General features: G+C 35.1%; 1 protein-coding gene across 3 annotated transcripts; it reads left to right on the top strand.

Annotated features, from left to right (window-relative positions):
* LOC128238606 (uncharacterized) lies at positions 1-27132 on the top strand. 3 transcript variants are annotated; one of them, XM_052954698.1, is made up of 16 exons: positions 1-138; positions 6339-6456; positions 9359-9388; positions 10530-10693; positions 14065-14179; positions 14768-14840; positions 15296-15363; positions 19381-19618; positions 20041-20160; positions 21164-21256; positions 21608-21785; positions 22140-23371; positions 23556-23602; positions 23921-23979; positions 24283-24414; positions 24849-27132. In XM_052954698.1, exons 1-16 carry the CDS (start codon positions 84-86, stop codon positions 24947-24949), a joined length of 2823 nt encoding a protein of 940 aa, XP_052810658.1. In that variant the 5' UTR covers positions 1-83; the 3' UTR covers positions 24950-27132. The 3 variants fall into 3 exon arrangements, with proteins under 3 accessions (XP_052810658.1, XP_052810659.1, XP_052810660.1); XM_052954699.1 differs by lacking the exon at positions 9359-9388; XM_052954700.1 differs by lacking the exons at positions 1-138; positions 9359-9388 and adding an exon at positions 5661-5766.
* The last annotated feature ends 741 nt before the right edge of the window (positions 27133-27873 follow it).

Here is a 27873-nt window from a genome sequence, read left to right as displayed (position 1 = left end):
GAAGCAATGACAGGAGTCGTTTCATTTTCAGTTTGAAAGTGGTTATGGCGTAATTTTTAAGCTTGATATTTATAATTAAAGTTATGGATTTGGGGGTTTTGAAGTTTCATTGTAAAGGTGGAAATGCGTTACATGGAGGTAAATACATTTTTTGTCTATTAAATAGATTATGTTACTTTAAGTTGTGATTGTTATGAAAAATAATTAATTATTTAATTTTAAGCTATTAAAAAGGTACACTCCGTCAGGTAGGGAAAGGTGAAAAATAGAATTAACGAAAAGGGAGAATTTTATTTAAAAGCACACTAGAACTTCCAAAGTATCAATTATGTATATAAAACTATGAAATGGTCTGGATTAAAAAAATCCATCTTAAGGGCGTGTTTTGAAGTTTCCAAGTCTAACGAAGCCCTACTACTGGCCAAACTTGGGTCACATCAAACCTGAATGTTATACGTATGTTTGATACCTTTTCATGCATGTCTTTTCCCTTTTGGTATTGAAAGAGCCTTTTTTATACAATATAACCACGGATGGTAGTCTAAAATAATAGACATGTTATACAGGATTCTTCCAATCCCTAACATCTAAACGGGAATGTGCAAAAAACGGGGGTGTTTTAAAAATACTGAAATTGTTTTAAGTGAAAGATTTTATGGTTGAAATTGATCATAAAGAGTTATATTCATATTTTACCATGTAAGTGAAATGTTATTTTGCACTAAACAAGCATTTAATGCATTAAAACAAGTTGTTTACCTTTCCAATAAAACGAAAGTTGACTGACACAGAAAACAAATATGCGAAGGGGAACAACTCGATACAATCGTAATAACTCGGCCTCCTCCGACAAAGCTTCGAGATAGACCTCGTTATACAATCGTAACAACTCGGCCATGGCCGAAATGTTCTGAGCGATTTAAAACTGTGCCCTGAAGCCTTGCAGGTGCCCTTCATGTATATATCATTATGTTTTGACAGAAAGAAATGAAGAAAAGCCGGTAAACTCATAATTATAAGTTGGATATTTATTTTTTGTGTACGGAACTAATATAAAATAACATTATCTGGTAATATTTCTTGTTTTTATGATATTTTATAGACTCTATATGCTTAAACCCTTAAATCCTGATCGGAACAACTACCCACTTTTGATACTAAACAATTTGTACATGAAGGATTTGCCATATTAAAAATCTAAAAAAAATCCGCCAACATACAATTATTTGGACTACCACGGATGGTAGATTTATTTTTGATTTTTGGGCAAATAGTAAGGTCAAATTACCATTTAAATTTGGTTTTTAGACTGGATCATTTTCGATCGACATTTATTTTTACATAGATATAACCAAAAAAAAAGACAAATAAGAGAATGATATTGGCTCTGCGTTCAAAAGCACAGTTGTCCTGGTAATCCAACTTAAACCTTTCTTATTTTATTCAGCCTCATTAGTTTACGTGGTAATAAAAAGTTTTCGTCCAAAGTTTATATATTTTGTTTACAATGAAAAATTCCCATTTTGAATCAGAGAGTATAAAAATTCATTTTTTTGTATTGTATTGAAAATATACTATTATATTATTTGTTAAGAAGTTGTTGCAAAGATAGCTTCCCAATCTCTTAACAAAATGTCCAGATGTTGTCAAAACATGGTTTCATTGGGATATCAATTAACTTTTTTTTTGAATGAGCGCTGAAACTAAAGGAACATTTTCATCCATGAGTAAACATGAGATCTTTCAGTGTGCACGAGATGAATCAAATTGATATACGACTGAAACAAACATTTTTTTTCCCGTAATTATGCTTTTTACTCAATTAAATTGACATCATTTGGTATATGATGGGAGAAGTATGCTAAATTCTTGATGACGTCTCTACTTAAATTGATATTTTGTCCCATGTATGTATGGCTAATGCTAGCCTTGGATAATGACTCCTGCTAAATTTCAAAACAATGACAGATATCAAACTCTTATTTCCCTGTTTGAAACAGTTGGATTATTAAAATGTCAATCATATCTCACTGATATATTTCTATAAACCACTGAAAACCATTTAAAAAAATGCTGTCATAGTTGTCATGCCAAATAGTTAACCTCTGATTATAGCTTTAACATGCTTAAGAAGTCAATGTGACAGCATAATAATACTTTTCATTTTAAAATGCAAGTAAGTGAGGGAGTTCCCATGACTCTATATTTATGGAATTGTGAGTCAGGGCCTAATTGACAGGGAAAAACAGAGGAGCATTGGCACCAGGTTTTGGAGCTCTTGTTTAATATTGAAAAAAACACAACTTATAATGCTATATTTTTCTTGTATACAACTGTATAATTGTGAAATAATATAAATTTGATTTTCTGCTTGCTTGGTTTTACACAATGTTATTTCAAAATTTATTTTTAGCTTAATGACTTTATAAAATGTTATAAAATTGCCTTTGGAATGTCAACAAAAATGTATGCATTATACTGTGAATATGAGTAATATATACTGTGCATATTAAAGATAGCTGAGTCAGTGGAGCATGAATAACTTTCATATAATAAACTGCAACAGAAATAAGGGCTGCAACAATATATATACTGATATAATCTGATAAATTGGCTGAAGATATTGAACCCCAGTATGGTTATCACGCCAGTATATTGTATTATGCTTTTTAGAAAGAAATTTCCCAAAAAGTCATCACCAGATAATAGAAATTGCCTGTGAAGATGTACCATGATGAACTTGACCATTATTCGTAAACATTTTTTTTTGATGTTTCACGCAAAGTTAAATGTTACAACAGAGTTTCCTTGTGATGGGTTTTAGCCAGGTTTTCAAAAGGACAGTGCTTCAGAAGAGGGACAGGGGCTAAGGGGGGGGGGGTTGAAGGGCACATTGTATAATTATCCAGGAAAACATTTAATTTTATGAAGGCAGAAGATTGCCAAAGGTGGTCTTCAGGAGGCCAGAAAGGTTCAACCAAAAAGGGCAGGGCACAGCACCCTTCTATAACTGTTTAGAACCCTATTTGTCTTGACTGCTCAATCTAAGGGCAGGGCACAGCACCCTTCTATAATTGTTTAGAACCCTATTTGTCTTGACTGCTCAATCTAGATTTATGTTAATGTTTCATGTTAAAAAAAACAATTTTTATGATGATTAGGCTAGATTGTCAGAAAGGAACATGAATAAGGTTACTGGTAACTATTATAGATCTATATAACATATTGTTGCAGCCCTAGAAAGTATGGTTGATTCAATAATTTACAGACTCACATTCCTTGAATGTTTGAAAAACATTGCAAGTCTTGTGTTACTTTATCCCTTTCTTTAATTGTAAATTATGTTGTATTTGTGAATTCTTTTTTGATATTTGCCATGGGAAACATAAAGCACAGACACTGTTTTATCTCATTTGCAAGCTTTACAATCTTTCGAGTGACATCCATGACCAGACAAGGGTGTTTTCAGGTGAAAGATGTGATTTCAAACATTTACAGATGCTGCATTAAGATAGTCATTTTGTCCTCCAGGTTATTTTTATATAATCTTTATTATACTCAGATTGATGACTATGTAATGGTTCAAGGTTATAGGTATTTACCAAAATAAATGGCATAATACAACACATGTCGCATAACCATTTTTTGGTAAATCATACCTACACAACCTTTTCTACCTACGTCCCACTATTTACAATTTAACCAGCTTTGTGGTCAAGATTATTTTCTGCCTATTAACCCAGACTCTGTTTAAATCAACCGATTCATCTGATTAAAATCAATTACGGCTGCAGACAGCTGATTTACCAAAATAAATGTAAAACTTTATAAGAGACAAATGTTTTATTTTTATACCCTCAATGATATGGACATATTAAAATTGCACCGTCTGTCCATGAATCTATCTGTCCTTCTGGTTTTCAGAATTTAAGGTAATTAATAGAGGAAATCAGTACGGTATATGCTGCATATAATGATATAAGATTATGCATACTGATAGTGTCCATGTCCAGGCTAAAACTTTGTCATACATGAAGGGATTTATGTAACTTATTTGTTGTGTTTCTCAAATTTTGACACCTATAAAAGTATTTCTCTCCTTTTCACACTTAAACAAGCTAACTTCTAACTTATTTTTTTTTCTTAATATTGAAGCACTTTATTTTGAAACGTGCCTCAATTCAACACCAAAAAATTGCTTAATTAAGGTCAACTGTGTGGTCTATTACTGTGGCTTTTCAGGTATAGAATGAAGGTAATAGATGTTTTGGTATGAATGAAGAGAAATTAAACACAAGTTTATTATTTTCTATGATTGTGTTTGTTCAGATTGGCAAGATAAAATTGGGATATTACGTTCTCAAATGACTATTTAGACCCCTACTGGAAAACTAAAATGGAAATGTTCGCATGTAGATTAAAGTCATTAGTTTAACAAATTGTGAATTGTGACAAAAAATTGATTCAGAATATATCTGTTATGATATGACAATCATATTTTATATTATGTTTCAAATTTCTAATATCAAGCTTAAATTATGTTCCTTTTGAAATTTATCACTACTAAGTAGGGTTACGGCCTTCAAATGTCAAACAAACACTTAGGTCAAAGAGAGTATAATGAAAATATTAAATTTTTCAAATTTCATATCTGTCCTGTAATAGATGAAAATATTTTTGGTGCATTTTCTTACTTAAGATAGTTATTGAAAGACCTATAAATACATATATTAGATCTCACCTAATTAGTGTGACAATGCAAGAGGTTCAAGGCGGATGGAAACTATTGATAAAGGCTTATATGTAATCCTGCCTTGATATTTGCCCAGCGCCTTGCAGCATGGATACAATAAAACAGCAGTTTGAATCAGCTTGCCATGTACATACTATATATACATAGACTTTGAAAATATGTTATATTTTCAAACTATTTTTCTCATATATGCTTTCCAATTAGATTAATCATGCTTGGAAACTTCTGTAAAATACCTCACTCACTATAATTGCAAGTGAAGACTGTCGTAGGTGTTTCTTTTTGTCATTTTAAAAAAACGAACTGCACACTTTTACTGTCTGTAGCAGGGAGGATTGTTAAAATCCCCAGTTTGGGGTGGGGGCGGGGTGGCATCAAGCTTATATTTTCAAAATCAACCAAACTCCAGGATGGAGGTCGACTCTTTAATCATGTCAAAACACTGCCTCTTTAGAATCATTGGTTTAAAAATCAATTATAGCTGTCTCAGGGCAGTTTTGTTCATAGAATGCATTGTGCTCCCTTTCATAAAACCCTCTTGTTATTGCTGGCCTGTGTAGTTTACAATTAACTAGTATTCCTTATCAGTGCTGCCTTAATTCTAGTCTAAATTTTACTAATATTTATTTTAATTATGCCTCAATTATGCTTTAAAAGTCACATTTTAATTGTGCAAGGATTTTGAGGAATTTGACTTTTTGCCCGGGCAGATGGTATCATTTTCGCAAGTTGGTATCAGGTTTGGGCTGTCCATGAAGACGCCCCAAGATGGCCTCATAAGCCATTGTTTTTAGGGCCTTAATACGCTCTCACCTTTCATGTCTTCTGTATTGATGATGTGTAGTTGCGAGATTCGGGTTACCAACTTATTTTAAGACTAAAATCTATTACTAAACAGTCTTTGTGAATTAATTTGGCTGTGAACATTGCATTATTATTTTCGTGATATTGTGGGAGTTCTGGCAATTGTATAACTATTGTAGTGATCTTAACTGTGATAAAGGTGTTCTCAAGTGAGTTACATTTATGAAATGAATTCACCTATATGAATATTTTTTTAATAAAGTTTAAAAGCTTCAATGATTGGTTCCAGTTACTGTCGCATTTATGAGAAAAAAAATACTCTGCTATCTTGTCAAAGGACAATATGACCCTACTGTCTTAAACAAAGAAGAAAAGTTCTTTACTTTATAGGTAATGAGGTAAGATAATAAAATTAAGTGCAGTCTCTAAAGCCTCTTTCTGGAGATGGTGGTGGTAAGTTTGTGGAAAGGAAAATAGGGATGGTGGTGGTATGTTTGTCACAAACTTTGTGGAAAGATATAGAGATGGTGGTGGTGTGTTTGTGATAAGAATAGAGATCTATGGCAGTGGTATGTTTGTGGAAAGGAATAGAGATGGTGGTGGTATGCTTCTGGAAAAGAATAGAGATGGTGGTGGTATTAATTAATGTTTAAGGCTGTCTTTTTACAGGTGTGCATGTATAATTTTAAAATATGCGTGCATCAAGGGGGTGATTTCTTCCCGGGCTTAGTGACATGTTTGTCTGTGGCTGACTGTTATACATTGTGTATCTTTATTTCAGCGGTGCACGAGAGCCACGGAGCAGTGTGGACCGAGGGACGTAGCATCTTCCTGGCACCTATCTCCCTCTTCCAAGGACAAATAGAGAACCGGGAACCAAGCAAGCTTGGAGAGTTCGAGTAAGTTGCAATTACACAAAAAAAAATTAGTCACTTTATGCTCTATATCATCATAAATATATGCATGTTCTGATAGTCCCTTATAAATATAGTCAAAATATCCCCATAGGTTTGTACGGAATCTCGTGGGTGCAGTAAGCTGATGTAATCCAGCAGCTAATTGAATAACACTTGATATGTTATCCAAAGGTAATCTTTTGGTTGGTTTGCACATTTAAATTATTTGATTCATGGGTTAAATTAATGATTTGATAAATATTGACCAATCAATAAACTTTTAGTCTAACTTTGACCAATCCAAGAATTAACACCTTTTAAACAATTGGCTGCATATCTATATTATAAGTTACTGAAATAAGGCTGTAAAAAAAATGTTACTGAAATAAGGCTGTAAAAAATGTTACTGAAATAAGGCTGTAAAAAATGAATGTAAACAAATGTGTTCTCACATAACAGATGACGCTTGAACTAATGGGTGTACAAGAAAACATCTAACACTGACTGTTGACATGCTTGATAAACATCGTAAACATTTGCGGTAAAAGTAACCCTCTCTTTTCGTGATTGAAACATACTTTTATTCATGTTTGGATAAACTGTCACTAATTTTGTTTTTAGTCAAATGAATCATTCTGATGTTGAAAAACAATCTATAACATTTTATTTATAACAAATAGATTGAACATCGCTGTATTTTGTACCAAGTAATGCACATCAGAGTTAACAGAGTTATCACAAAAAAATGTTTTCACCATGTTTTACAAAAAAATAAATAAATTGTTAGAACATACAGTACACTCCACGCGGAACTACCACTTTCCGTTTTCCTCGGCGGATTTTGGTCATCGCGGACACGACATCCAATTCATCATAATCCTCTTTCCTCGGCGTTTTTACTCGTTCGCCCACCGAGGCTAATCAGTGGACCGTATAATTACAATCGCCGCGTTACTCGGAGGTAAAAACACCGCGAAACTCGGAGGAAAACAGATAAGAATCTCCCACTGTATCTAATTTTGTTTAATTTATTTGATATGTTTTGCTACACCCGTAATTATTTATAAAAATAATTTATTTCGCGTACCTAATTTTCGGACATCCAAAGGACACCAATCGTAACTTTCACACTTACCAAGTTTCACAGACGAAGATTATCTATCTATCTATCTATCTATCTATCTACCTAACCGTATACACCACTGTTGACAAGCTAACTAATTAATGTGATGAATTAAAGTTGGAAATGCAATACTTAAGTTACATTCGAAAACACCACTCAGACACATTAATCCTGCATAACAATATACATGCTCTCCATGAGATCCTCGTGGGTAAAACTGTGAGTTATGTGACGTCACACAGTGTGACTGTTTGATCTGAAGCCGATAGAATGTGTTATTCATTTCAATGCATGTATAAAATGGTGTTTAATGGGATTTTAATTAACTTGATGAGGGATTTTCACTTATATGCGTAATAAATAAGTTTAGAACCATTGATAACTACGGATAAATTAAGAAGTGTTAATAAGTGGTAAAATGCAAATTAAGAAATAATGACCGAAAAATATTCACACTTACTAAGTTCTCAACACCTTCATTACTCCAATCTAATTAAGTTCTCAACACCTTAATATAGTAAGAGAAAGATGACAATAACAAACACAAACGAACGCTATGGTATATATTTTAATTACATAATGTGAAAAACAACAGTTGTTTGACGATGCTGATGAAAATTTACAATAATTGTTTTTTAAAAAGAAACTTACTGTACTTTGAAAAATAATTATCTAATTATTTAATACTGTTTTAACAGAAGCAATGTACTGTAGTAGCTATGCACAAAACGCGGAGTTCCGCGATTAGGTCAATAAATCGAAACGATCACCGGCGCTACCGGCAATAAAACCCTCCATAGAAAACGATTAACTCGGTGCAACTCGGCGAAATTTAGCGAGGAAAAAGATTGCGTACTCGGCGGAAATCCGCGATAAATTAAAAACGCCTCCGAGTCACCGAGGAAAGTGGTAGTTCCGCGTGGAGTGTACTGTAACAGAAAGTATGAGAACAATTTATAAGTTCACATAATTGCTTCAAATGTACGTCAACAGGCAAACATTACCATATTTTTGTACAATTTATAATATTTTAATGTGCTATTTAAATTATTTGGCAAAACTATTTCAGTAAATGAGGAGTTTAACATTCCTTGTGGTAATAGTTACAGCATTGAGCGGAGGCGGATGATAACGCCAGTATTTATTTGATAGTCCTCCGACCAGTGTTTTTCTTTGACATTGTAAACTGAATGGTCAACAGGGGATTTACAAGATTTTCCTGTTTGTGTTGGTAACATTTCAAATGGTATTAAAGGTTTAGAGTGTAAATATTTTGTTATGGCCAACAGCTAGGTGTCTAGTGGTTAGATCTGTCATGAAGACGGATGTCACTGGCCGTCGTGGGAATTTGATATAATAGAAAATTATTGTATAATCTGATCATTTATAACAAGTATTATTTTTTTTACAAAATAATTATGAAATCAAATATGCATTTAACTTGGAGCCTTTTATTGTTACAAACAGTAATGAAAATGCCACATTTTCTCACTTATAAGGCAATTTTAATGATATTGCAAGCTGAAACTCAAAACTCATGTTACGCATGTGTATATCAGCAGCACCACACCTGTCAGTTGGCTTGTAACCTGCGGTCATTAATCACATGATTGCAAAGATTAATTCCTTTGCTGTCATTGTACAATTTATACTTGCATAATGTTTTAATTTTGTTAATTTTATGATATTCAAAATATGTGATCCCTTTGCCCCGCTCCCTATAATAACAACCACTGTTATACCCGGGTTACCGTATATATGTACATGCTTGTTCCTGAACAGTGATGGTGCCGGGTGCAGTCCCCAGGAGAGGTATGGTATTTCTCCGCTCTGGCGGAGGGGAATGCAGTGGAGTTATGGCAATCATAGAAGCAATACTGAGAATGACAACTGTTTTCTAATGTACTCTTCATAATGTTGGGTGTGGTTTATAAAATGGTTTGTGGGTGGAGGGGGTTATATAATTTTCAAGAAAATAATTATTTTAAATAAAATTGAAAATATGTTCTGATATGTTTGATAAAGTTTGGAAATCAAAGGTGATATATTCTATTTTGAAGTTATACAGTATTGCACAAGCCCACCAAAAGTTGTTGTGTCGGTATTGTTGAGTGCTCTTCTCTTATTATTTTCTTTTACCCTCTATGAAACAGAATGCAGTGTGCCCTTGCTGTGGTGGTTTTACCTTTCTTCATTGTACACCATGTCAGATTATAGAAGATATTACAATAATTTATGTGATTGTCACCTTATGATTTTGACTTAATAATAGTCTAAAACATATCATATTTATTTTGCATTCTATGGAATGTTAACAGGTGGAGATTTGAATAATACTCAATTTTCATTGGTCGACTAATAAGTGCAATACACTAATATCATTTAAAGCACTATCTGTGTCTTCTCATCATAGTTGTGTTCAGTGCTAGGCCTTAAATCTCTAAGCTTGTATATTATTTGTCTTTCTCATTTTGTTTTCCACCACCTGGTGATGAATGAAGCAGACTATTTATATTCTGTATTTATAGATATTTCTATTTTCATTGTACTGGTAAAATGGCTGATATTTGAATTCACACATCCCTGGTGATGGAGATGGTTAATGGAAAACACTCATTCATCATTCTGTGTTTTGGTATTTTGTCATTTTTAATTTGACCATGTTTTTTGCTTTTACATCAAGAAATGAGAATTCCTGTAATGTAGAAGAATAAAGATTTAAGTTTGAAATGAAAAAAAAGGAATCTATCAACTCTTTCTTTAAATGTTGAAAAGATAACTTGCGCATGTTACAAAACAAGTATGTATATAGTTAAACTAATAAAAATATACCAGTAAATCATTATGTATCCGTACATAAATGTATCATATGAATGTCATGTATTAAATACATGTCGAAGTAAGGTGATGAATTGTAATAGAATGTCCCTATTGTTTGCACCATGTTTTACAGTCGTGGTGTTCGGTCGGTCCACTGGAGCGGGGCCGTAGTAGGGGATCTGTGTTACATGTGCGTTGTCCACGAGCGTAACATTTCAGTGTGGAAGGTCGCGGGAAAACAACCAAGCCTCGTCTTCAAGCAGGTCCGCAAAATCAACATACAGCCTCTACCTCACGGTGAGAGTTCACTGCCACTACCACTGGGCAGTACTGATAAGCAGTAAAGAAATATGTTCAAGTTAGTTTAATATAAGCAGAACTAATTATAGTATTTGTATGTTACTTTCAATTAATTTTAGATTGACCTCAGTTTAACCTTACTTAGTCTAATACAATTAATAACATATTTAATTCTGTCTACTGTTGTTTCATTGCTGGGAAGTATAGGGGGAGGGAGGAATGATCTACATTTGTTTGAAATTCACACAGTGCTATTTAAACCCTCTCCCTCAATTTTAAAAATAGATACAACGCATGCTTTTACCATGCTTGACACTTAGTATTTTATTTATGACTGGGCCATTGATTTTGAAGTTCTGAAATGCAGTCATATATCCATCTATGACTCGGTCATTAATGCAATTGCATATTTCCATTCATGACATTCTGAAGAATGTTTTAAGAGAGTGAACAAGTGCATGATAAATAAGAGTGGTTTCGTCCAAGCCTTTTAAAAGTAACAAATACCGTCTCAATCATTGAAAACCATAGGGCTTGAATAATGGGTAACAGATAAGGGAACGCTACAATACATGTACAATACTCCAGAACGTGGTTATACAAAAAGAAACTTTGATAAGACAGGTATCATTGATAATCTTACCAAAAAAGTTTCTTTAAAGATCGACCCTTTAACCTGTAGCGATAATTTTGGCTCATTTCGGTGTTTTACTTGGACAACTTGACATATCTTGTTTAGATGCCTTGTTTGGATATTGTGTTGTGATTTACAGGTATTAAAATAATTCTTCCTCATTGAGAGCTTAAGTGCATTGTGAATTGAAACATAGCTTTTCTAAGGACAATATGAAATGATCAAATATTTGCAATTACTCAATTAACAACGGTAAATTATTTTGAAAACCAGAGTAAATGACGTATGAAATGATCAATGCAGCTTTAAACCAGTTTCAAAGAAGATAATCGATGGGTTTGAAAACTGTAATTGCATTTATAAATGCTTCCCTTTGAATCAGAAAAAAGTAAATTGTTCCAGAGTTTTAAGCCATTTAAACTGCGTCCCCAATTATTTTGAATGTCTTTGTTTGCTCGTTGAAAGTTACAATGCTCTCCCAGTTTTACCATTTTCGGATGTCAGAGTAAATGGGACTTAATCCACCTATATTATATAATGATATAAATCTTTTGGACATCTACATTCTATCACAGACATGAATTTTGTAAATATTTGTTATCAGCTATAGTTATTTCGTTTGATGTGGATTTATAGCTTTCATGGTAAAATTAAATATTTTGAGTATGAAAATGTATGTATTGTATTTGCTAAGATTACATTCATTTTCATTTCGTTTCTGTGTAGCAAGTATAAGGGGCATAGCAAATAGTCCATTTTAAGGACAAAAGTGAATGCTTTTTTCAAGGATTTAAATTTCAATCCAAGTTTAAAGGTATTAGATTTACTTTTATGTTTTGTTTATAATTGTTAAGTTTTATACCCAGTTATCAAAGTTTCACCTATTGTCACTTGTTTTTCTTCTATATATTTCAATACAAAAAGGTCATTCTATATAAGCTTGTCAGTTATTTGATGAAAAAGTTTATGTCATAGACTTGGTGTCATTGTCAGCTGGGTTGTGCCAAAACTTTAACATCGACCATAACTTCAAAACAATTTCCGATATTCAAATGAAACTTAGTACACATGTTGTCAGTGATAATATACAAATGTATATCAAAGTCCTCATCTGTTGATTTAATAATTGTTCAGTTATGCCCCTTGTTTGACTGAAATCTATTTATGTAATGTTTAAAGATATCACATTGTATGGTATCCATGATTTGTGTTATACATTAGGATTTAAGCATAAGGATTATTGAAAGGTGCTGCACCCTGTAATTTTTTGGTAGCACCTTCTTGCCCTCAGGGAGACAGGCATGGACACCATTCTGCCTTCTTAGAGTTAAATGCTCAAGATAATAAAATATTTCTTTGGTTTTATTAAAACTTATAATATGGTTATAAATACATTGCCAAACTTTACTTATTTGGCAGTTGATACCTTATAAAACTTCAATTAAATGCAATTCCTTATTCTGTCAAATTTATAATGTTCAAGATCTTCACAGCCAGATGCATTATGCCCTTATTCTTCCATTGCACCCTGTCCCTTTCTGCAACACTGTCCTTATTCTTCCATTGCACCCTGTCCCTTTCTGCAACACTGTCCTTATTCTTCCATTGCACCCTGTCCCTTTCTGCAACACTCTGTCCTTATTCTTCCATTGCACCCTGTCCCTTTCTGCAACACTCTGTCCTTATTCTTCCATTGCACCCTGTCCCTTTCTGCAACACTATGTCCTTATTCTTTCATTGCACCCTGTCCCTTTCTGCAACACTCTGTCCTTATTCTTCCATTGCACCCTGTCCCTTTCTGCAACACTCTGTCCTTATTCTTCCATTGCACCCTGTCCCCTTCTGCAACACTCTGTCCTTATTCTTCCATTGCACCCTGTCCCTTTCTGCAACACTCTGTCCTTATTCTTCCATTACACCCTGTCCCTTTCTGCAACGTTGTCCTTATTCTTCCATTGCACCCTGTCCCTTTCTGCAACACTCTGTCCTTATTCTTCCATTGCACCCTGTCCCTTTCTGCAACACTCTGTCCTTATTCTTCCATTGCACCCTGTCCCTTTCTGCAACACTCTGTCCTTATTCTTCCATTGCACCCTGTCCCTTTCTGCAACACTCTGTCCTTAGTCTTCCATTGCACCCTGTCCCTTTCTGCAACACTCTGTCCTTATTCTTCCATTGCACCCTGTCCCTTTCTGCAACACTGTCCTTATTCTTCCATTGCACCCTGTCCCTTTCTGCAACACTGTCCTTATTCTTCCATTGCACCCTGTCCCTTTCTGCAACACTATGTCCTTATTCTTCCATTGCACCCTGTCCCTTTCTGCAACACTCTGTCCTTATTCTTCCATTGCACCCTGTCCCTTTCTGCAACACTCTGTCCTTATTCTTCCATTGCACCCTGTCCCTTTCTGCAACACTCTGTCCTTATTCTTCCATTGCACCCTGTCCCTTTCTGCAACACTCTGTCCTTATTCTTCCATTGCACCCTGTCCCTTTCTGCAACACTCTGTCCTTATTCTTCCATTGCACCCTGTCCCTTTCTGCAACACTCTGTCCTTATTCTTCCATTGCACCCTGTCCCTTTCTGCAACTCTCTGTCCTTTATAAAACCTAGCTGAAACCCTATACATTTTTTAAATGAAACAAAACCAAGCTTTTCAAATTTCCTATTCAATGAGAAATATATGAGTTCAAGCTTAATGCCTAAAATTCTAACGTTGATGATTGGTTTCAGGCATTGCCTGGTGTCCGGGCCGTGACGTTCTGTGTGTTCTGTGTCCCCAGCAGGCCAGTCTCTACTACAGTCATGTGACCAACAAGGGATCCCAGGTGCTCCTGCAGATAGACAGGTAACTATTTATGAAACATAATATTTGGCAACCTTGATCAAATTCAAACACCACATAAATAGTTCTGAAAACCATATAATGCAATGTCAGAAGTTATCTTTTATTCTGCTTTTAATGATTGTGACATTGTACCGAAGGGTATCCTTTGACATAATTATGAATAATGAATTATAAAATCAGTCTGTCAGTATTGGAGATAATAAAGGATAAAGGAGTCCCATTGCATTATGGCTTGACTCCATTACCTCCCCCTTGTGGCTTACAGAGAAACTTTGCTGCTAAGCGGGAGAAATTCACCCTCACAGGTTAGAGGGACACATGGACAAAAATTAATTTAGAAGCCATGTTGCTGTGCAGTCAAATAAAATAGATATAGTGCTGACGACAAAGAAGGAGGCAACTCGGACAGTCTTAAGTCAAGGCTTCATTGACTGTTTAGTGATGAATATATGGTTCAATCGACTTCAGAGAGAGTCCTTGCTTGCTGTGTGCCGGCATTTGGAAGGAATGAATAATGAAATTCAAAGAAAGCATCCATTGATATTCCCTTAAATGATCTACTACACTATGTCCATGTTATTATTGCAGTGGTAAGGTTCGATGTGGCTGTTGGACAACTGATGGCTCACAACTTATCATTGCTGTCGACTCGTCTTTTATGGTAAGGCAACAATATTGTACCTACATGAAGTTTAATAAATTATTTTAATTTTCGTACAGGACATATAGGGTCTATTCCAGTAGCAGAAAAGTAAATCTGCGACGATGGCTGAGTGGTTAACATATCAGACTCTATATCAGATGTACATTGCAGATATGTTTGTCGCTGAAAGCTCTACATCGCTTGTGTAACATCTTCATCATAGAGACAAATATCTTACCTTCACCTTTAAAACTCACTCTGTCCATTTTCATGGCTTCAAAGTCATAATGGCAACTTGACTTATACAATAAAAACAAAACTGAGGCAGGATAGAACATCCATTAAACACCAATGTAAATATATACAACTACTGATACTAGTCTTGGGGTAACTTTGCAGTTTGTGTAAATGTTTTGTGTTTAAGAGTAACCATTCATGTTTTAAGCGTTTCTTATGTGTTATTTGGGTTGCAGATATACCAGTGGTCAGATATAGATGGTGCAGTGACCAGCTACACAGCTAGGCAGTGGACAATACCAGGGTAGGATGACTTATGTCTGTCATGTAGTGAGGTTAAATGGTGTCAGAATGGACTGAAAAGGTTTTGGGATGGAGCACCTCAAGGAATGCATTGCCTTGATTTAAAAAAGGGACCCCCCAAATACACAAGCATGGTTCATACAAGCTCATAGCAGTTACCAGTATGATAAATAAACTATATACAACTAATGAGCGTCTTATTGAAAAAGGATGAAAAAAGTAAAAATAAATAATAAAGCAGACACTTTTCCAATAAATCAACTCCTGCCATATTATTGATTCAAAAGTATTTTCTACCTTTAAATTGACATATATGTGAACTATAAACATTTAATTTAGTCATAAATCATAAATCATACAGCTAGGTATTTGATGGAAAATAATTGGTTTGATTGTAACCTTAGATAAACTATTGATAGGTGAAATATTTCTTGATTTATATATCATTCCATATAAATGTTGCAAAAGTAAGTTATGTTTGTATTTAAAGATGATACATTGATATCAGAACTCAAAAAGGTAAATTTTACCAAAAGTAGTTAAATACAGGGACACAATTTGGCCATTTGTGTACAGTGGTTAGGGAATAAAGAGCATTTTCCTAATTTACCCTCTCATCTCATCAGTTAACAATAATTTCCATTCCATTGATTTTGTAACGCACAAGCATACAAGTCTATGCCATACTGCTTGATACGCCCCTGAACCATTTTTTCCACGGACCTTATTAGCCTGCTGAATCATATTGAGATTACTCAGTCCAGCAACTATGTAATGCATGGACACAACATTTTACTCTCAACATGCCCGCAGCCTCCCTGTATAACCTTTGCAAGCAGGATAATTTGTTATTTTAATGCAGGTGTCTTTTTTATCTGACATTGAAATAAATCCAAACATGAAAAACATAGGTAAAACAAGTCACAATCAAGAGAGGTTTTGTTAAACAAGCAAAATTAACGTAGCATGGGTTAAAATGTTTTGAACATTGTTTTTGTCTCGTTTTTTTAAGGCTGATAGAAGACTTTTTCCACAAAAAAGTCATGATTTATGTTCAGCATTGAAGCATTTTGTGGATTAGTTTATACAAATTCCTCTTAGCTTTATATTGGTGCATGAAAAATTAACCTCTTGGTAGAAACGTCCACTTTGTGAATACTTCCCTCATGGGGATTAAACCCAAAAACTCTTGGCTGTGAGGGTACACCTGTACCTCTAGACCACTCTCAACCTGGTTGGGCATTAACCAGCCACCACTTGGAAGAGGAAGACACCTATACCACTAGACCATACACCCTGGTGGGGTTTCAAACCCTTAAATACTTGGGTGAGAGGTGGACACCAGTCCTGTAAAACTAGATCACTCTCAAACCCACAACCTCTTGGGAGTGGTGAGACCTATATCACTAGACAACTCTCACCCTAGTAGGGCCCATTAACCTCTTGTGTAAGGGAGAAACACCTTTACCACCTGAACACTCGTCCTGGAAGGGCTAAGTCCCACTATCTCTTGGGTGAAACGCAGACACATATATCACTAGACAGCTCTGGCCCTGGTGGGCTTAAACCAACAACCTCTCAGAGAGAGGCAGACACATATATCTGTAGACCACTCTCACCCTAGTGTGGCTTAAACCAATAACCTCTTGGGGAGGGGCAGACACATATATCTGTAGACCACTCTCACCCTAGTGTGGCTTAAACCAATAACCTCTTGGGGAGAGGCAGACACATATATCTGTAGACCACTCTCACCCTAGTGTGGCTTAAACCAACCTCTTGGGGAGGGGCAGACACATATATCTCTAGACCACTCTCACCCTAGTGTGGCTTAAACCAATAACCTCTTGGGGAGTGGCAGACACATATATCTCTAGACCACTCTCAGCCTGGTGGGGTTCAAACCAACAACCTCTTGGGGAGAGACGGACACATATATCTCTAGACCACTCTCAGCCTGGTGGGGTTCAAACCAACAACCTCTTGGGGAGAGACGGACATATATCTCTAGTCCACTCTCAGCCTGGTGGGGCTCAAACCAACAACCTCTTGGGGAGAGATGGACATATATCTCTAGTCCACTCTCAGCCTGGTGGGGCTCAAACCAACAACCTCTTGGGGAGAGATGGACATATATCTCTAGACCACTCTCAGCCTGGTGGGGTTCAAACCAACAACCTCTTGGGGAGAGACGGACATATATCTCTAGTCCACTCTCAGCCTGGTGGGGCTCAAACCAACAAGAGGCATACTTTTGTCCTCATTAATGACATTGTGGATTGAACCTTCAATTTGCCAATTAGACAGTATAATTGTTTGTTGATGTTGTTGCTTGTGATTGTATCATTGGAAATCTATTTATAAAAATAACTAGACTGCATACTTAGTAGTCATTGTTCCATTGCAGAGTTCTATTAAACATTTACTGCCCCTAGGGCCCCATAAGTCAAAACATCAATGAAAATACCTCTGTCAACTTAACCATACATTTATATATCTTACCAACTGATCATGCATTAACCAGAACAGTAAGTGTCAATATTATTAGTAAATACGAAGTCCCTGATGAATTCATCAATAATTGACAGGGGGCAATAGCTAAGATGTGATAAAAAATAATTAGTTCCGTAACGTTTATTGTCAATATCATTGCTGGTGATTTTGATTAAGTGAATTCTAATGTCTCCTCTGTGTGTGTTTTGTCTTGTTAATGAATTTCTGCATTATGAGAGAGTAAAGGTCAACATCCAAATGGATAGCTGATTTTTGTAGGTACCACATTCATAATTATAAAAAATTTTTATTATCATTTAAAAAATTAAAGTTACTGTTGTAAATCCAGGCTGTATTATTTTCTTTAAATTCATGCATTTACATTTAATTAAGCAATTATTATGATAAGAATAAAATGTATTGAAGTTTATATTAGGTGTTGATAAACAAATATTAGTTGTTTTATGATACATGTACATATAAATGATAACTTTGATTTTGACATATTTCAATAGCATCTCAAAATGTCAGCCTTCTCATGGTCTGTGTCTGCAATAGTTTTAGCTATCCAGGAAATCAATTTATAATCAATATGTTTAACCAGTGGTCATCTGTCAGCTGCTGTTTTATAGTTATGTACAGCCTACACATGAGTTGTGACCCTCGGGCAGTAGGGGGAGTTGTTAGTTGATACAAACATTCCTTGGGGATGTATTTGAAATGACGAATGTCGGTGACAAATTTTAGAATCTAGTGTATACTTCTTTAATTGATTAGACAAATTATGTAATTATGTTGCTGACTTACGAATGATCAGCTGGCTGGGATCTATTGTTAGTCTGTAAGTAACTTTTTTGTAGAATTTGATCCCTAAGTTGAAATAAGTGAACACAAGTCAAAAAGATTGTACAGTTAAATATACATTATATAAAAGTGTATCTAGGATGGATTCAAAAAATGTTTCAAGTAATAATTAACTATCATGGCACTCACGATGGGACCTTTTGAAATTATGCTTGAATGCTTTAGTTTTAGTGTATAATTACAATCACCAAGTTAATGGGTGATGTAACTCTCTTGTACCATGATGTTAAGGACAAGAAGCTTGCTGTTTCAGTGAATATCATTGTAATTTATCCACATGATAGTTATAGGACTGTTGATTAGGTATTAGTTCTGCTTTCTTGTTACTGTTCCAATATATAAGATAAATGTATGAAAGAAAACAACAAAAACACTCAAATATGGTACAAGCACCTATTGATGAATAACATTCCACGTTCTAGCTAAGTGATTGTTGTTCATACAAGACTCTAAAATGTTGAAGTGTGGTCATAGGCTTAGAATTGTTGTAGGCAATGTCTGCAACTAAACAAGACTAAACTATGAAATGTGTAGCAAGTCCAATAACTCTGGCTAAAATTCTTCTTGAGACATTCTCATGTTTGAACGAGAAACATGGAAGAGTGTTGGCTTAAAATGTTGTTTTTGTGATGTGTAATAACTATCATACCCCCATTTTCAGCCTGACATCACAGATCTGCAGTGTTTTTCCCGTGTCAGACACTCGGATCATCTGTTCCACAGAGCTGCCACTTGACAACCTGTGTAAACCACGTGACAGTTTCCTCCTTCCGGATTTACTTAATTCAAATTCAAATGCACCAATCAAAGGGTCTTTAGAGGAAGGGGAGATAATTAGACCAAGGACAGAACAGGCTTCCATCACTGAGACCTTGTTCAATCTGCCCAGAAGTCCTGATGTAAGATGATTATTTTATATAAACATTATTTTTGACAATATGCATTGTATTAGCTTGATGTTAGAGTAACTGTTTCATACAGGACCATTTGTTGTAACTTCGAGCATGAGGTTTTGGCCTTTCAAATTTTATTATCATAGTATACCATATTGTTTATTTGACATTTAGTGTTACTTTCATGGACATAAAAAAATAGTCTTTTAAGTTATCATAGCAAATAATTGTTTCGTTTAATAGAAAAGTGCCTATTCCCATAAGGAAACAAATCTAGATAACCACTTTGGGATCAATGTAGAATACATGGAGACAGTGTCTGAGGAATAGAATTACCCAGGCATTTCCATGTTCCATGAAGGAGCCAGAGCATTATTTGTTTTGTCATTGAAACCAATGTTTTCTCATGATTATGATGGTTCTTCCAGCCTGCATGCACTGACAGTGCCCGACTAGAGGTTGTTGATATTCCGCGAGACGGGGATCCAGCGACAGTGACCAGCTGTGACATCCCTGGTGTTATCACTCCTGGCCTACTTCTGTACCAGGTATGGCGCCCCTGACATGAATATTGGGCAGGGTATTTCGAGCTTTACCAACGCTTTGAGGAGAGGCCCATCTGGGAACCACCACTACATGAACATTGTCATATCAGAGTTTATAATGTTGAAGGGAGTAAAATCATGGTGTTTTCTTTGGAATGTAAAATAAATTGGCCAGTATACAGAATAGCATCTTTTGTTAATGAAAACACTCAGATATAGTTCTAGGGGTTAAAATGGATAGCATATTGAATATGGACTCAGGTACCCTGAATCTGTCAAGTCAGCAGCACTGTCCATTGATTGTAAATGTGTAGTAGGTATATGTATATCATATGAGGTTTTTATGATAGTTTGTAAATCAACTTTCATTTAAATACTGATGATTTGTAAGTGTCCTGTCAATTAAGTTTTAAGAACTTAAGAATTATAATCAAATAACACAAATTAAATTGTTATAATTTTTTTTTGAAAATGAACAGAATAATAACACAGAATTTTAACTTTCCATTTGATATCTTTGTAAAGATATAATATTTGAAAATGCAAATTGAATCCATTTCTGATTGGTCAAGTGTTGTTAGCTAATTGCTTTAGATATTTGCTCAATTAATAAGTACTCCAGTATAAGTAATCTATGACACTCTAATTCATTTTAAATTAGAACTAAATTCAAGTTAGGGCAGAGGTGTGAAAGTTAAGTTCAGATAATGGGGAGCATTGAACTTCTCAGATATGTGTCATGTATAGGGTTTAAAGATGTCTTCAAATGACAGTAAAGTTTATAACACAGTGCATAGCTAATTAAATATGCTTTGTATCAACTCTGACTTTAAAATTATTTATAGTATAGATATTATGTTTTAAATGCTCCCAATGTTTTTTGGTGCCAGTACATAGTTGTCTCAAGTGTTACAGAGCTAACAGTGCTGGTTATCAGTCCTATGTTAGGGGTGGTTGACATAGTTTGAGTAGTATACATTACATAAAGTTACTGCCCCTATTTCAGGCTGGGGGAGTTATCCTAGTGGGGAGCCACAGCCAGCCTCTCCTGCAGATATACAGCCTCATAGACCTCTCCCTCCAGAAGACTGGAGAAATTGTAAGTACCGTTTACTGTACATACATGTATAAATATCAAAAGGTGAAGGTGTGGTGGTCAAGTAAATCATAGATAAAACAAACAACATCACATGGGTTTATCCTATTTTTATTCCCATATATATACATATATAAATTATGACCAACAAAGTCATAGGCAAAAATAAATGTCATAGAGTACTTATTGTTAAGGTTTTTGAGTAACTGATGCGCTTTTGTTGGTTTCACTTTGGGGTGCAATTAATAAGTACTTTACTTAAGACTTAAAAACTGCCTTAAAGTAAAAGTTCACTTAAATCCAATTAACAATGAGTTTCTTAACCTTTCGTGATAACAATGTCTTGGGTTTCAGCTGCTGGACAAGACAGAACGACCTCAGGGCCTGGTGACCGCTCCTTCTAGTTGTTGCAATATTGATGAAGGTGTGCTCATTCTGATTGGTCGCCGGGGACAAGCTGACTCTGCCTTTCTGTCAGCAGACACATACACCAGTATGAAGTCTGTACTCAAGTTCTTCAATGTTAAACAGGGTATGTACAATATGGGAAGCATTTTAAGGATGTAATCAAACAATTTTTTTATAGATTAAAAAAATATGTTTTGCTATAGGTATAACCTTGACCTTGTTGAATTGCAATGAGAAATATTGATTCACTACACATGTAATTTTGCAAACTGTTTACGTAAAGGTTTATTGAATTGAAGCCTCATGATAATATTTTGAAATGAAACTCATTGTAGGTGTCGATATTTAATGCTTATAATCATTAGAAAAAGGTTTGCGTTAAAAACTAAAATCTCTTGATGTTAAACCTTGCAATAAGGTCTTATATTTAAGTCCAACCCATGTTTTAAATATTACAAAAAAGTAAAATTCATTTCAGGTCACTACACAAAGCACCCACTGACCCACACAACAAGTACCCCTTCCATCCCAGTGTCCGTGGCAACAAACGGCAACCATGACAACAAGGACTATGACAAAATCTATGAAAGTGTCATGAACTTTGGCCCCCGCTTGAAGAATGGTGAGAATAATGGAGACATACGTAGTGAGAATAACAACTCTGTACACAAGCCACTCACAAAGTCCTGCAGTGTGGTAGTGAGCCGGCAGAGCCAAGGGGAGCAGGAACATGTCAAGGTCAATGGTAGCTATAGAAACAGTTTCCATGGTGACTTTGACATGAAGGCAAGAGAAAAACCTGTGGTAATCAGTGATAATATTCCTGAAGAAGAGGATACATCAATGCCAAAAGTGAACGGCAATCACAGACACAGTGTTCATGAAATTAATGTAGATAAAACCATTTCTAAGAATGGAATAGAGAGGATTCCAGAGGAGAGTGCTCCAGTTCCGCCAAAGAGGCCACTGAGGAAGAAGAAGTCAATGAGGGGTAAGGACGATATGGCTCATACATTGTCCAACTCGAGCCTGGAGCGCAGCAGGGCTGGCTCTGGCGTCAGTGGGAACATGCCCATGGAGTACATGTCCGACTCCTCCGAGTTCTCACCCCGGGATTCCAAGGACAGAAGTGACTCAACTAGTAGTGTCACAGCTGGGCCTGTGGTCAGGATTTCAGACAATGGTCAAGCACAAGTAGAAATGAATGAAAAGGAGAGTGGAGAGCGATCAAGGAGCGGATCCACTTCTAATAATTCTAACTCAAGTGAATCATTAATAGTGTCTGCTGGTGGTATTTTATCATCAAACATGCAACTGCAAAATGAGGTTTTAAATGGGGATTTAAAACTACCTAGTAATGGTGTTGCTAAGTCAGTTGGAATAGTAGAGATAGGTTCAGAAAGGGGGACAACTGAGGATTTAGAGGTGGAAAGTGTTGACTTTAACTCTCAGCAGACCAACTTTCGTTCAGCTGGCTTAGACAAGTTTTGTGGGGAGGAATCAGGCAGGCAGGCAGCTGTGATGGGCCAGCTACATGATAGACTGCAGGCTGACAGGGACGGAGGAGAGCAGGAGACCAGAAATGAACATATAAGGGAGGCCTGTCAAGGGGAAGACAGGGGCAGTAACCTGTTAGGTGGCGGGGCCTCACAGAGACTCAGCAGTTCTATGGAATCTCTTGAAGATATTGACCGCATCCTCAAAGAGCAGGTAAGCAATGTTGTAGCCTTCCAATTTCCTGTGTAACTAATAAGATATGTTGTGAAAAGTTTTTCAGGTTGAACATGTAATTTAATGATCTATTATAGACAAATGATACCCATCATTGAGGCAGTGAGGTGTGATCACCAATTTTTAGGACTCAATTCATTATATTGTTTTCATTTAATTTCAGAATGAGAAGATATCTAAACTGCATGAGCAGATGTCCAAACTTAGCAGGTAGGCTAAATCATTACTGGATAACGCCTTATAAAGCAATACTAAACTTAAAAGTTGTTTGCTGTTCATATTTCTGATCCTTTGTCAACTATTTGTTTCCACCATACACTTAAAAAATAGTATTCTTACATTTGCATAGCAATATGTCATTGCTATTGAACTTCTGTAACAATAGATTTGCATCACTAAATATATTATATTTCATTAAGTCATTCATGTATATTGTTGATTGCAATCTAAGTATTTTAAAGAGTGTTTGAAAAGTAGGGCAGGTGTCTACAGTACTTAACTACAGAACATATATAATTTCCTTTCCAGGCGTGTGGATGAATCCAGTTGCATTTTAACATCAAGATATGCATCCTCTAAAAACGCAGGTATGTCTTCAAAGCATGTTTCCTGGAAACACATTGTACATGTATTCTTATAAAGATGAGGCTATGTTATAATTTGGCAAAATGTTGGAACATGTTACTGTTGTTTGTGGAAGTTGCCTATGTAAAGTGATATATTATTATATCTATTGTTAGATTAGTACATGTAGTGTAAATGATCAGATAAGCTTTCAGAATTTAAATGACATTCTTTTTTAGAAAGTGTTTTATCCAGATTTAGCTCTTTCTTGACAATGATCCATGTGCTTACCTGAAAAATAACTGGTTCCCTTTCTTTCCCAACAGAAATGGTGCAGCTATGTTTCCGATGTAGTGATGGGTACCGGATAGAGAAGCGTTTCCTGCTTGATAATGGCCGACTCAAATATGAACCTGTCAGACAGGCTTTCAGTCTGGACACGGTGGAAATCATTTTTGGTAAGCTTGCACACATGACAGTTTGTTTTCCAGTTATCAATATGTTATAACTGATATGTGGATACTACAGCTTTTTTCAAATCTGTATTTTCATTATGAAATGAAATTGTATTAAAAAACTGATACACTTTTGACTTCCTCATATTCTTAATTACATTGAATACACTCATCATAGCACCTGTAAAGAATAATATGATCTAATATTAAGCATATTCTTAACACATTCTAAACTATGCACTAATGATACCACCAGTAAAACTAGTATGTCTCTTACTTTGACATTGCAGTGTGTATAAATAAAATACCTTGTTTTCCTGGTATGTGCACCTTAATTGGTGTATATCGTCGGGGTATCATTTAATTTATCCATGAACCTCACAGAAATGAATATGCTTTCTTGTACTTGATTGATGATTAGTGTGATATTTTCTTAGATGATGAGCCGTGCGTGGTGGGCAGCAACATAGATGGTTATATTCCCCTCCGTTTTGAGGCGGGAACCACAATATATGTGTCTGGAAAACCAGCTGTTTGAACTAAAGACTACAATCAACATGTCCCGAAAACCAGCAGTTTGAACCAAGCACTACCATCTAGTAGTTATGAAACCAGCAGTTTGAACCAAGCTCTACAATATAGTAGTTCGGAAACCAGCTGTTTGAACCGAACACTACAATATAGAAGTTCGGAAACCAGCTGTTTGAATCAAGCACTACCAACTAGTAGTTCGGAACTCAGCTGTTTGAACCAAGCACTACAATATAGTAGTTCAGAAACCAGCTGTTTAAACCAAGCACTACGATCAACATGTTTGGGAAAAACAGCTGTTTGAACCAAGCACTACAATATAGTAGTTCGGAAACCAGCTGTTTGAATCAAGCACTACCATCTAGTAGTTCAGAACTCAGCTGTTTGAGCCAAGCACTACAATATAGTTGTTCAGAAACCAACTGTTTAAACCAAGCACTACGATCAACATGTTTGGGAAAAACAGCTGTTTGAATTAAGCATTACAACCTGGGGTATTTAAAGCAAGCACTACAATTTACGTGTCTAGAAAAACAGCTCTCATCAAAGATTGTTGTGAGTGCAACAATTTGTGTTTCTGGAAACTAGCTGTCCTTAGAAATGTAAGTCATGTCACAATTGCAACACTGGAACATTACAACCTCGAAGACTGCTTAAAATCCCCATGAGTGGCGTGGAGTAGCAAATAATGGATCCCTAGGCATTTTATTACTGAACATAATGTGTTGTAGATCCCCTGCAAATTCCTCATGGAAATGGAACAATGCTCCTGAGCATTTTAGTCTTTACCCAACTGTCTGGCAGTGAGTATTTGGAAATACAGAAAAGGACATAAACTGGAGAGGTCAACCATAGGTGTGCTACACAAATTATGCAGTAGTAACCCAAAAATTATGCCAACAAACTGTGATCTAAAATAAACAAATCCTTGTGGTGTTGTGAATTACTCTAACAGTAATCAAGATGAATTTGTTAAAATATGCAACCTATTGGTTACAGTGAACACAGATTGTGAATGCTTAATGACGCTGACACTTTGCTTTTAAAGAATAAACTCAATGTGCTTTTAAAAATCTCTGTAGAGAACTGGTCATGAGCTTGTCAGATATTGACTTTATACAGTGATACTTTACTTCCTATCTATGCATTTATTTTATAAACACCATAATTATATGTGTATGTATTTTACTCTGTACTATGAATCTTAAAATTAACTTAAAACAACGTGTGCTTTAAAAAAGTTTGTGCTGTTCTTTAAGTCCCTATTTGCTTCAGGTTTTTATAGTATGTAACCAAACCAATGCCCATAATTGAATGAAAAATCAATGTAGAAAATATGTGTACTTGGTTTCTTATAATCATGTATATGTATAGAACTCATAAATTTCTGTTTGGCAACTAACATATCTGTTTTATATCACATGGTTGTGTTTGAATCTTCCTGATTGGCATATTGTTTTTATATTATATGATGACAATTACTACCTCTTCTGTATATAGACAGACTGATATGAATCATGATATGATGTATAGTTGTAGTGTATGTATCTGTCACCATTGGAGCATAAATGTTTCATATACCTTCGCTTTCAAGTGTTATGTTTTACAAACATTTATGGCAAAACATTTGGTTTAAAGTATTTTGAAATCAGAAACTGATCAATAGCGACTGATGATGTTGTATGTGTTTGATGTCACACTTTTTTGCATTTGATGTGGGTTTGTTTTTAAGGTTTGTTTTTAAGATAGTTTTAGGGCTGTATGGAGATTTAAGTTTTAATTAAAACATGTATATAGTAATTTGAAAAAGAGTTTTTATTTATCTATTAAGACTTTAAAATTAATCTTTTATTATCTAAACTGCTGATTTTTCTTAATTTAATTTTAATTCAATTAGTTTCAAGGACTGCATGTGTAAACCAATGAGTGTTGATTGTGTGTCTGAGGCATATGACTTCATTCTTGGGATATTTAATAAATTTCATGTACATGCTTGTGATGGATCAAAGACTTATTGTTATTATATAGTGTATATATATGCAATTTATTTTCATAACCTAAAGATCATTCACATTCCATTCATTTACCTAATAATATGTTTGTAGAAATCTTTTCTTGATATGTTTCACTAATCTCCACTTGTTTGAAAGCAATGTCTATGTGTTCAAATATTAAAACATTTGAAATGTTTTTCGTTGTTGATTTTTTATTAGTCTCATGGTATGTTAACGGTATTCTCTGGCAAAGTATAAAATAATTGCTTTTTTCTAGAACTTGCAAACAAAGTTAGAATATCCAAATATTAATTTCATGCAAAATTACAAAACATAATGTAGAATATAACACATATGGCAGATCTTTGCCTTCATTGTTGACCAAATAGTATAAAAGTCCATATGTGTCACTGTTAAATAAATAAATACTTAACAAGGATGTCTTTCCTGCAACTATTCCCAGCAACGTTTAGACATTTACTAAACCTTATGATAAATGGTCAATGCACAAGAGTTGTAAAGGCAATTTCAGCAGTATCCTTATTGTCAGAATGCAATTACTTTAAATAAAGTTGGTATATATTTAAATATCATTGGCATCAAAAATGGGATGGTGACGACAGGCATACATGTATGTTTCCAGTCTCAAACAAACGCACAAACATTGGCACAACTAGTGCTCACATTAGTGCTCTAATTACACTTAGAAGTAATGAACAAGTGTACTGTTCCGTACCCAGAAAACCGACAAAGCATGTTCAGATAAATTTTGAAAGAGCAAGAAAAACGTTAACGTTACTGCTTGCTTTAATTTCTAGTATGCTCTTATCATGAAAGTTTGATTACGGTAAGCTAATTTACAATTGTTTTCAAATACAATATGATATAAATAAAGGAAATTTTCTTGAGTGATGCAACATTTATATTGACATATTCC

Source organism: Mya arenaria, chromosome 6, assembly GCF_026914265.1.
Source record: "Mya arenaria isolate MELC-2E11 chromosome 6, ASM2691426v1".
NCBI lineage: Eukaryota > Metazoa > Mollusca > Bivalvia > Myida > Myidae > Mya > Mya arenaria.
This window is presented reverse-complemented; position numbering and strand designations above follow the sequence as displayed.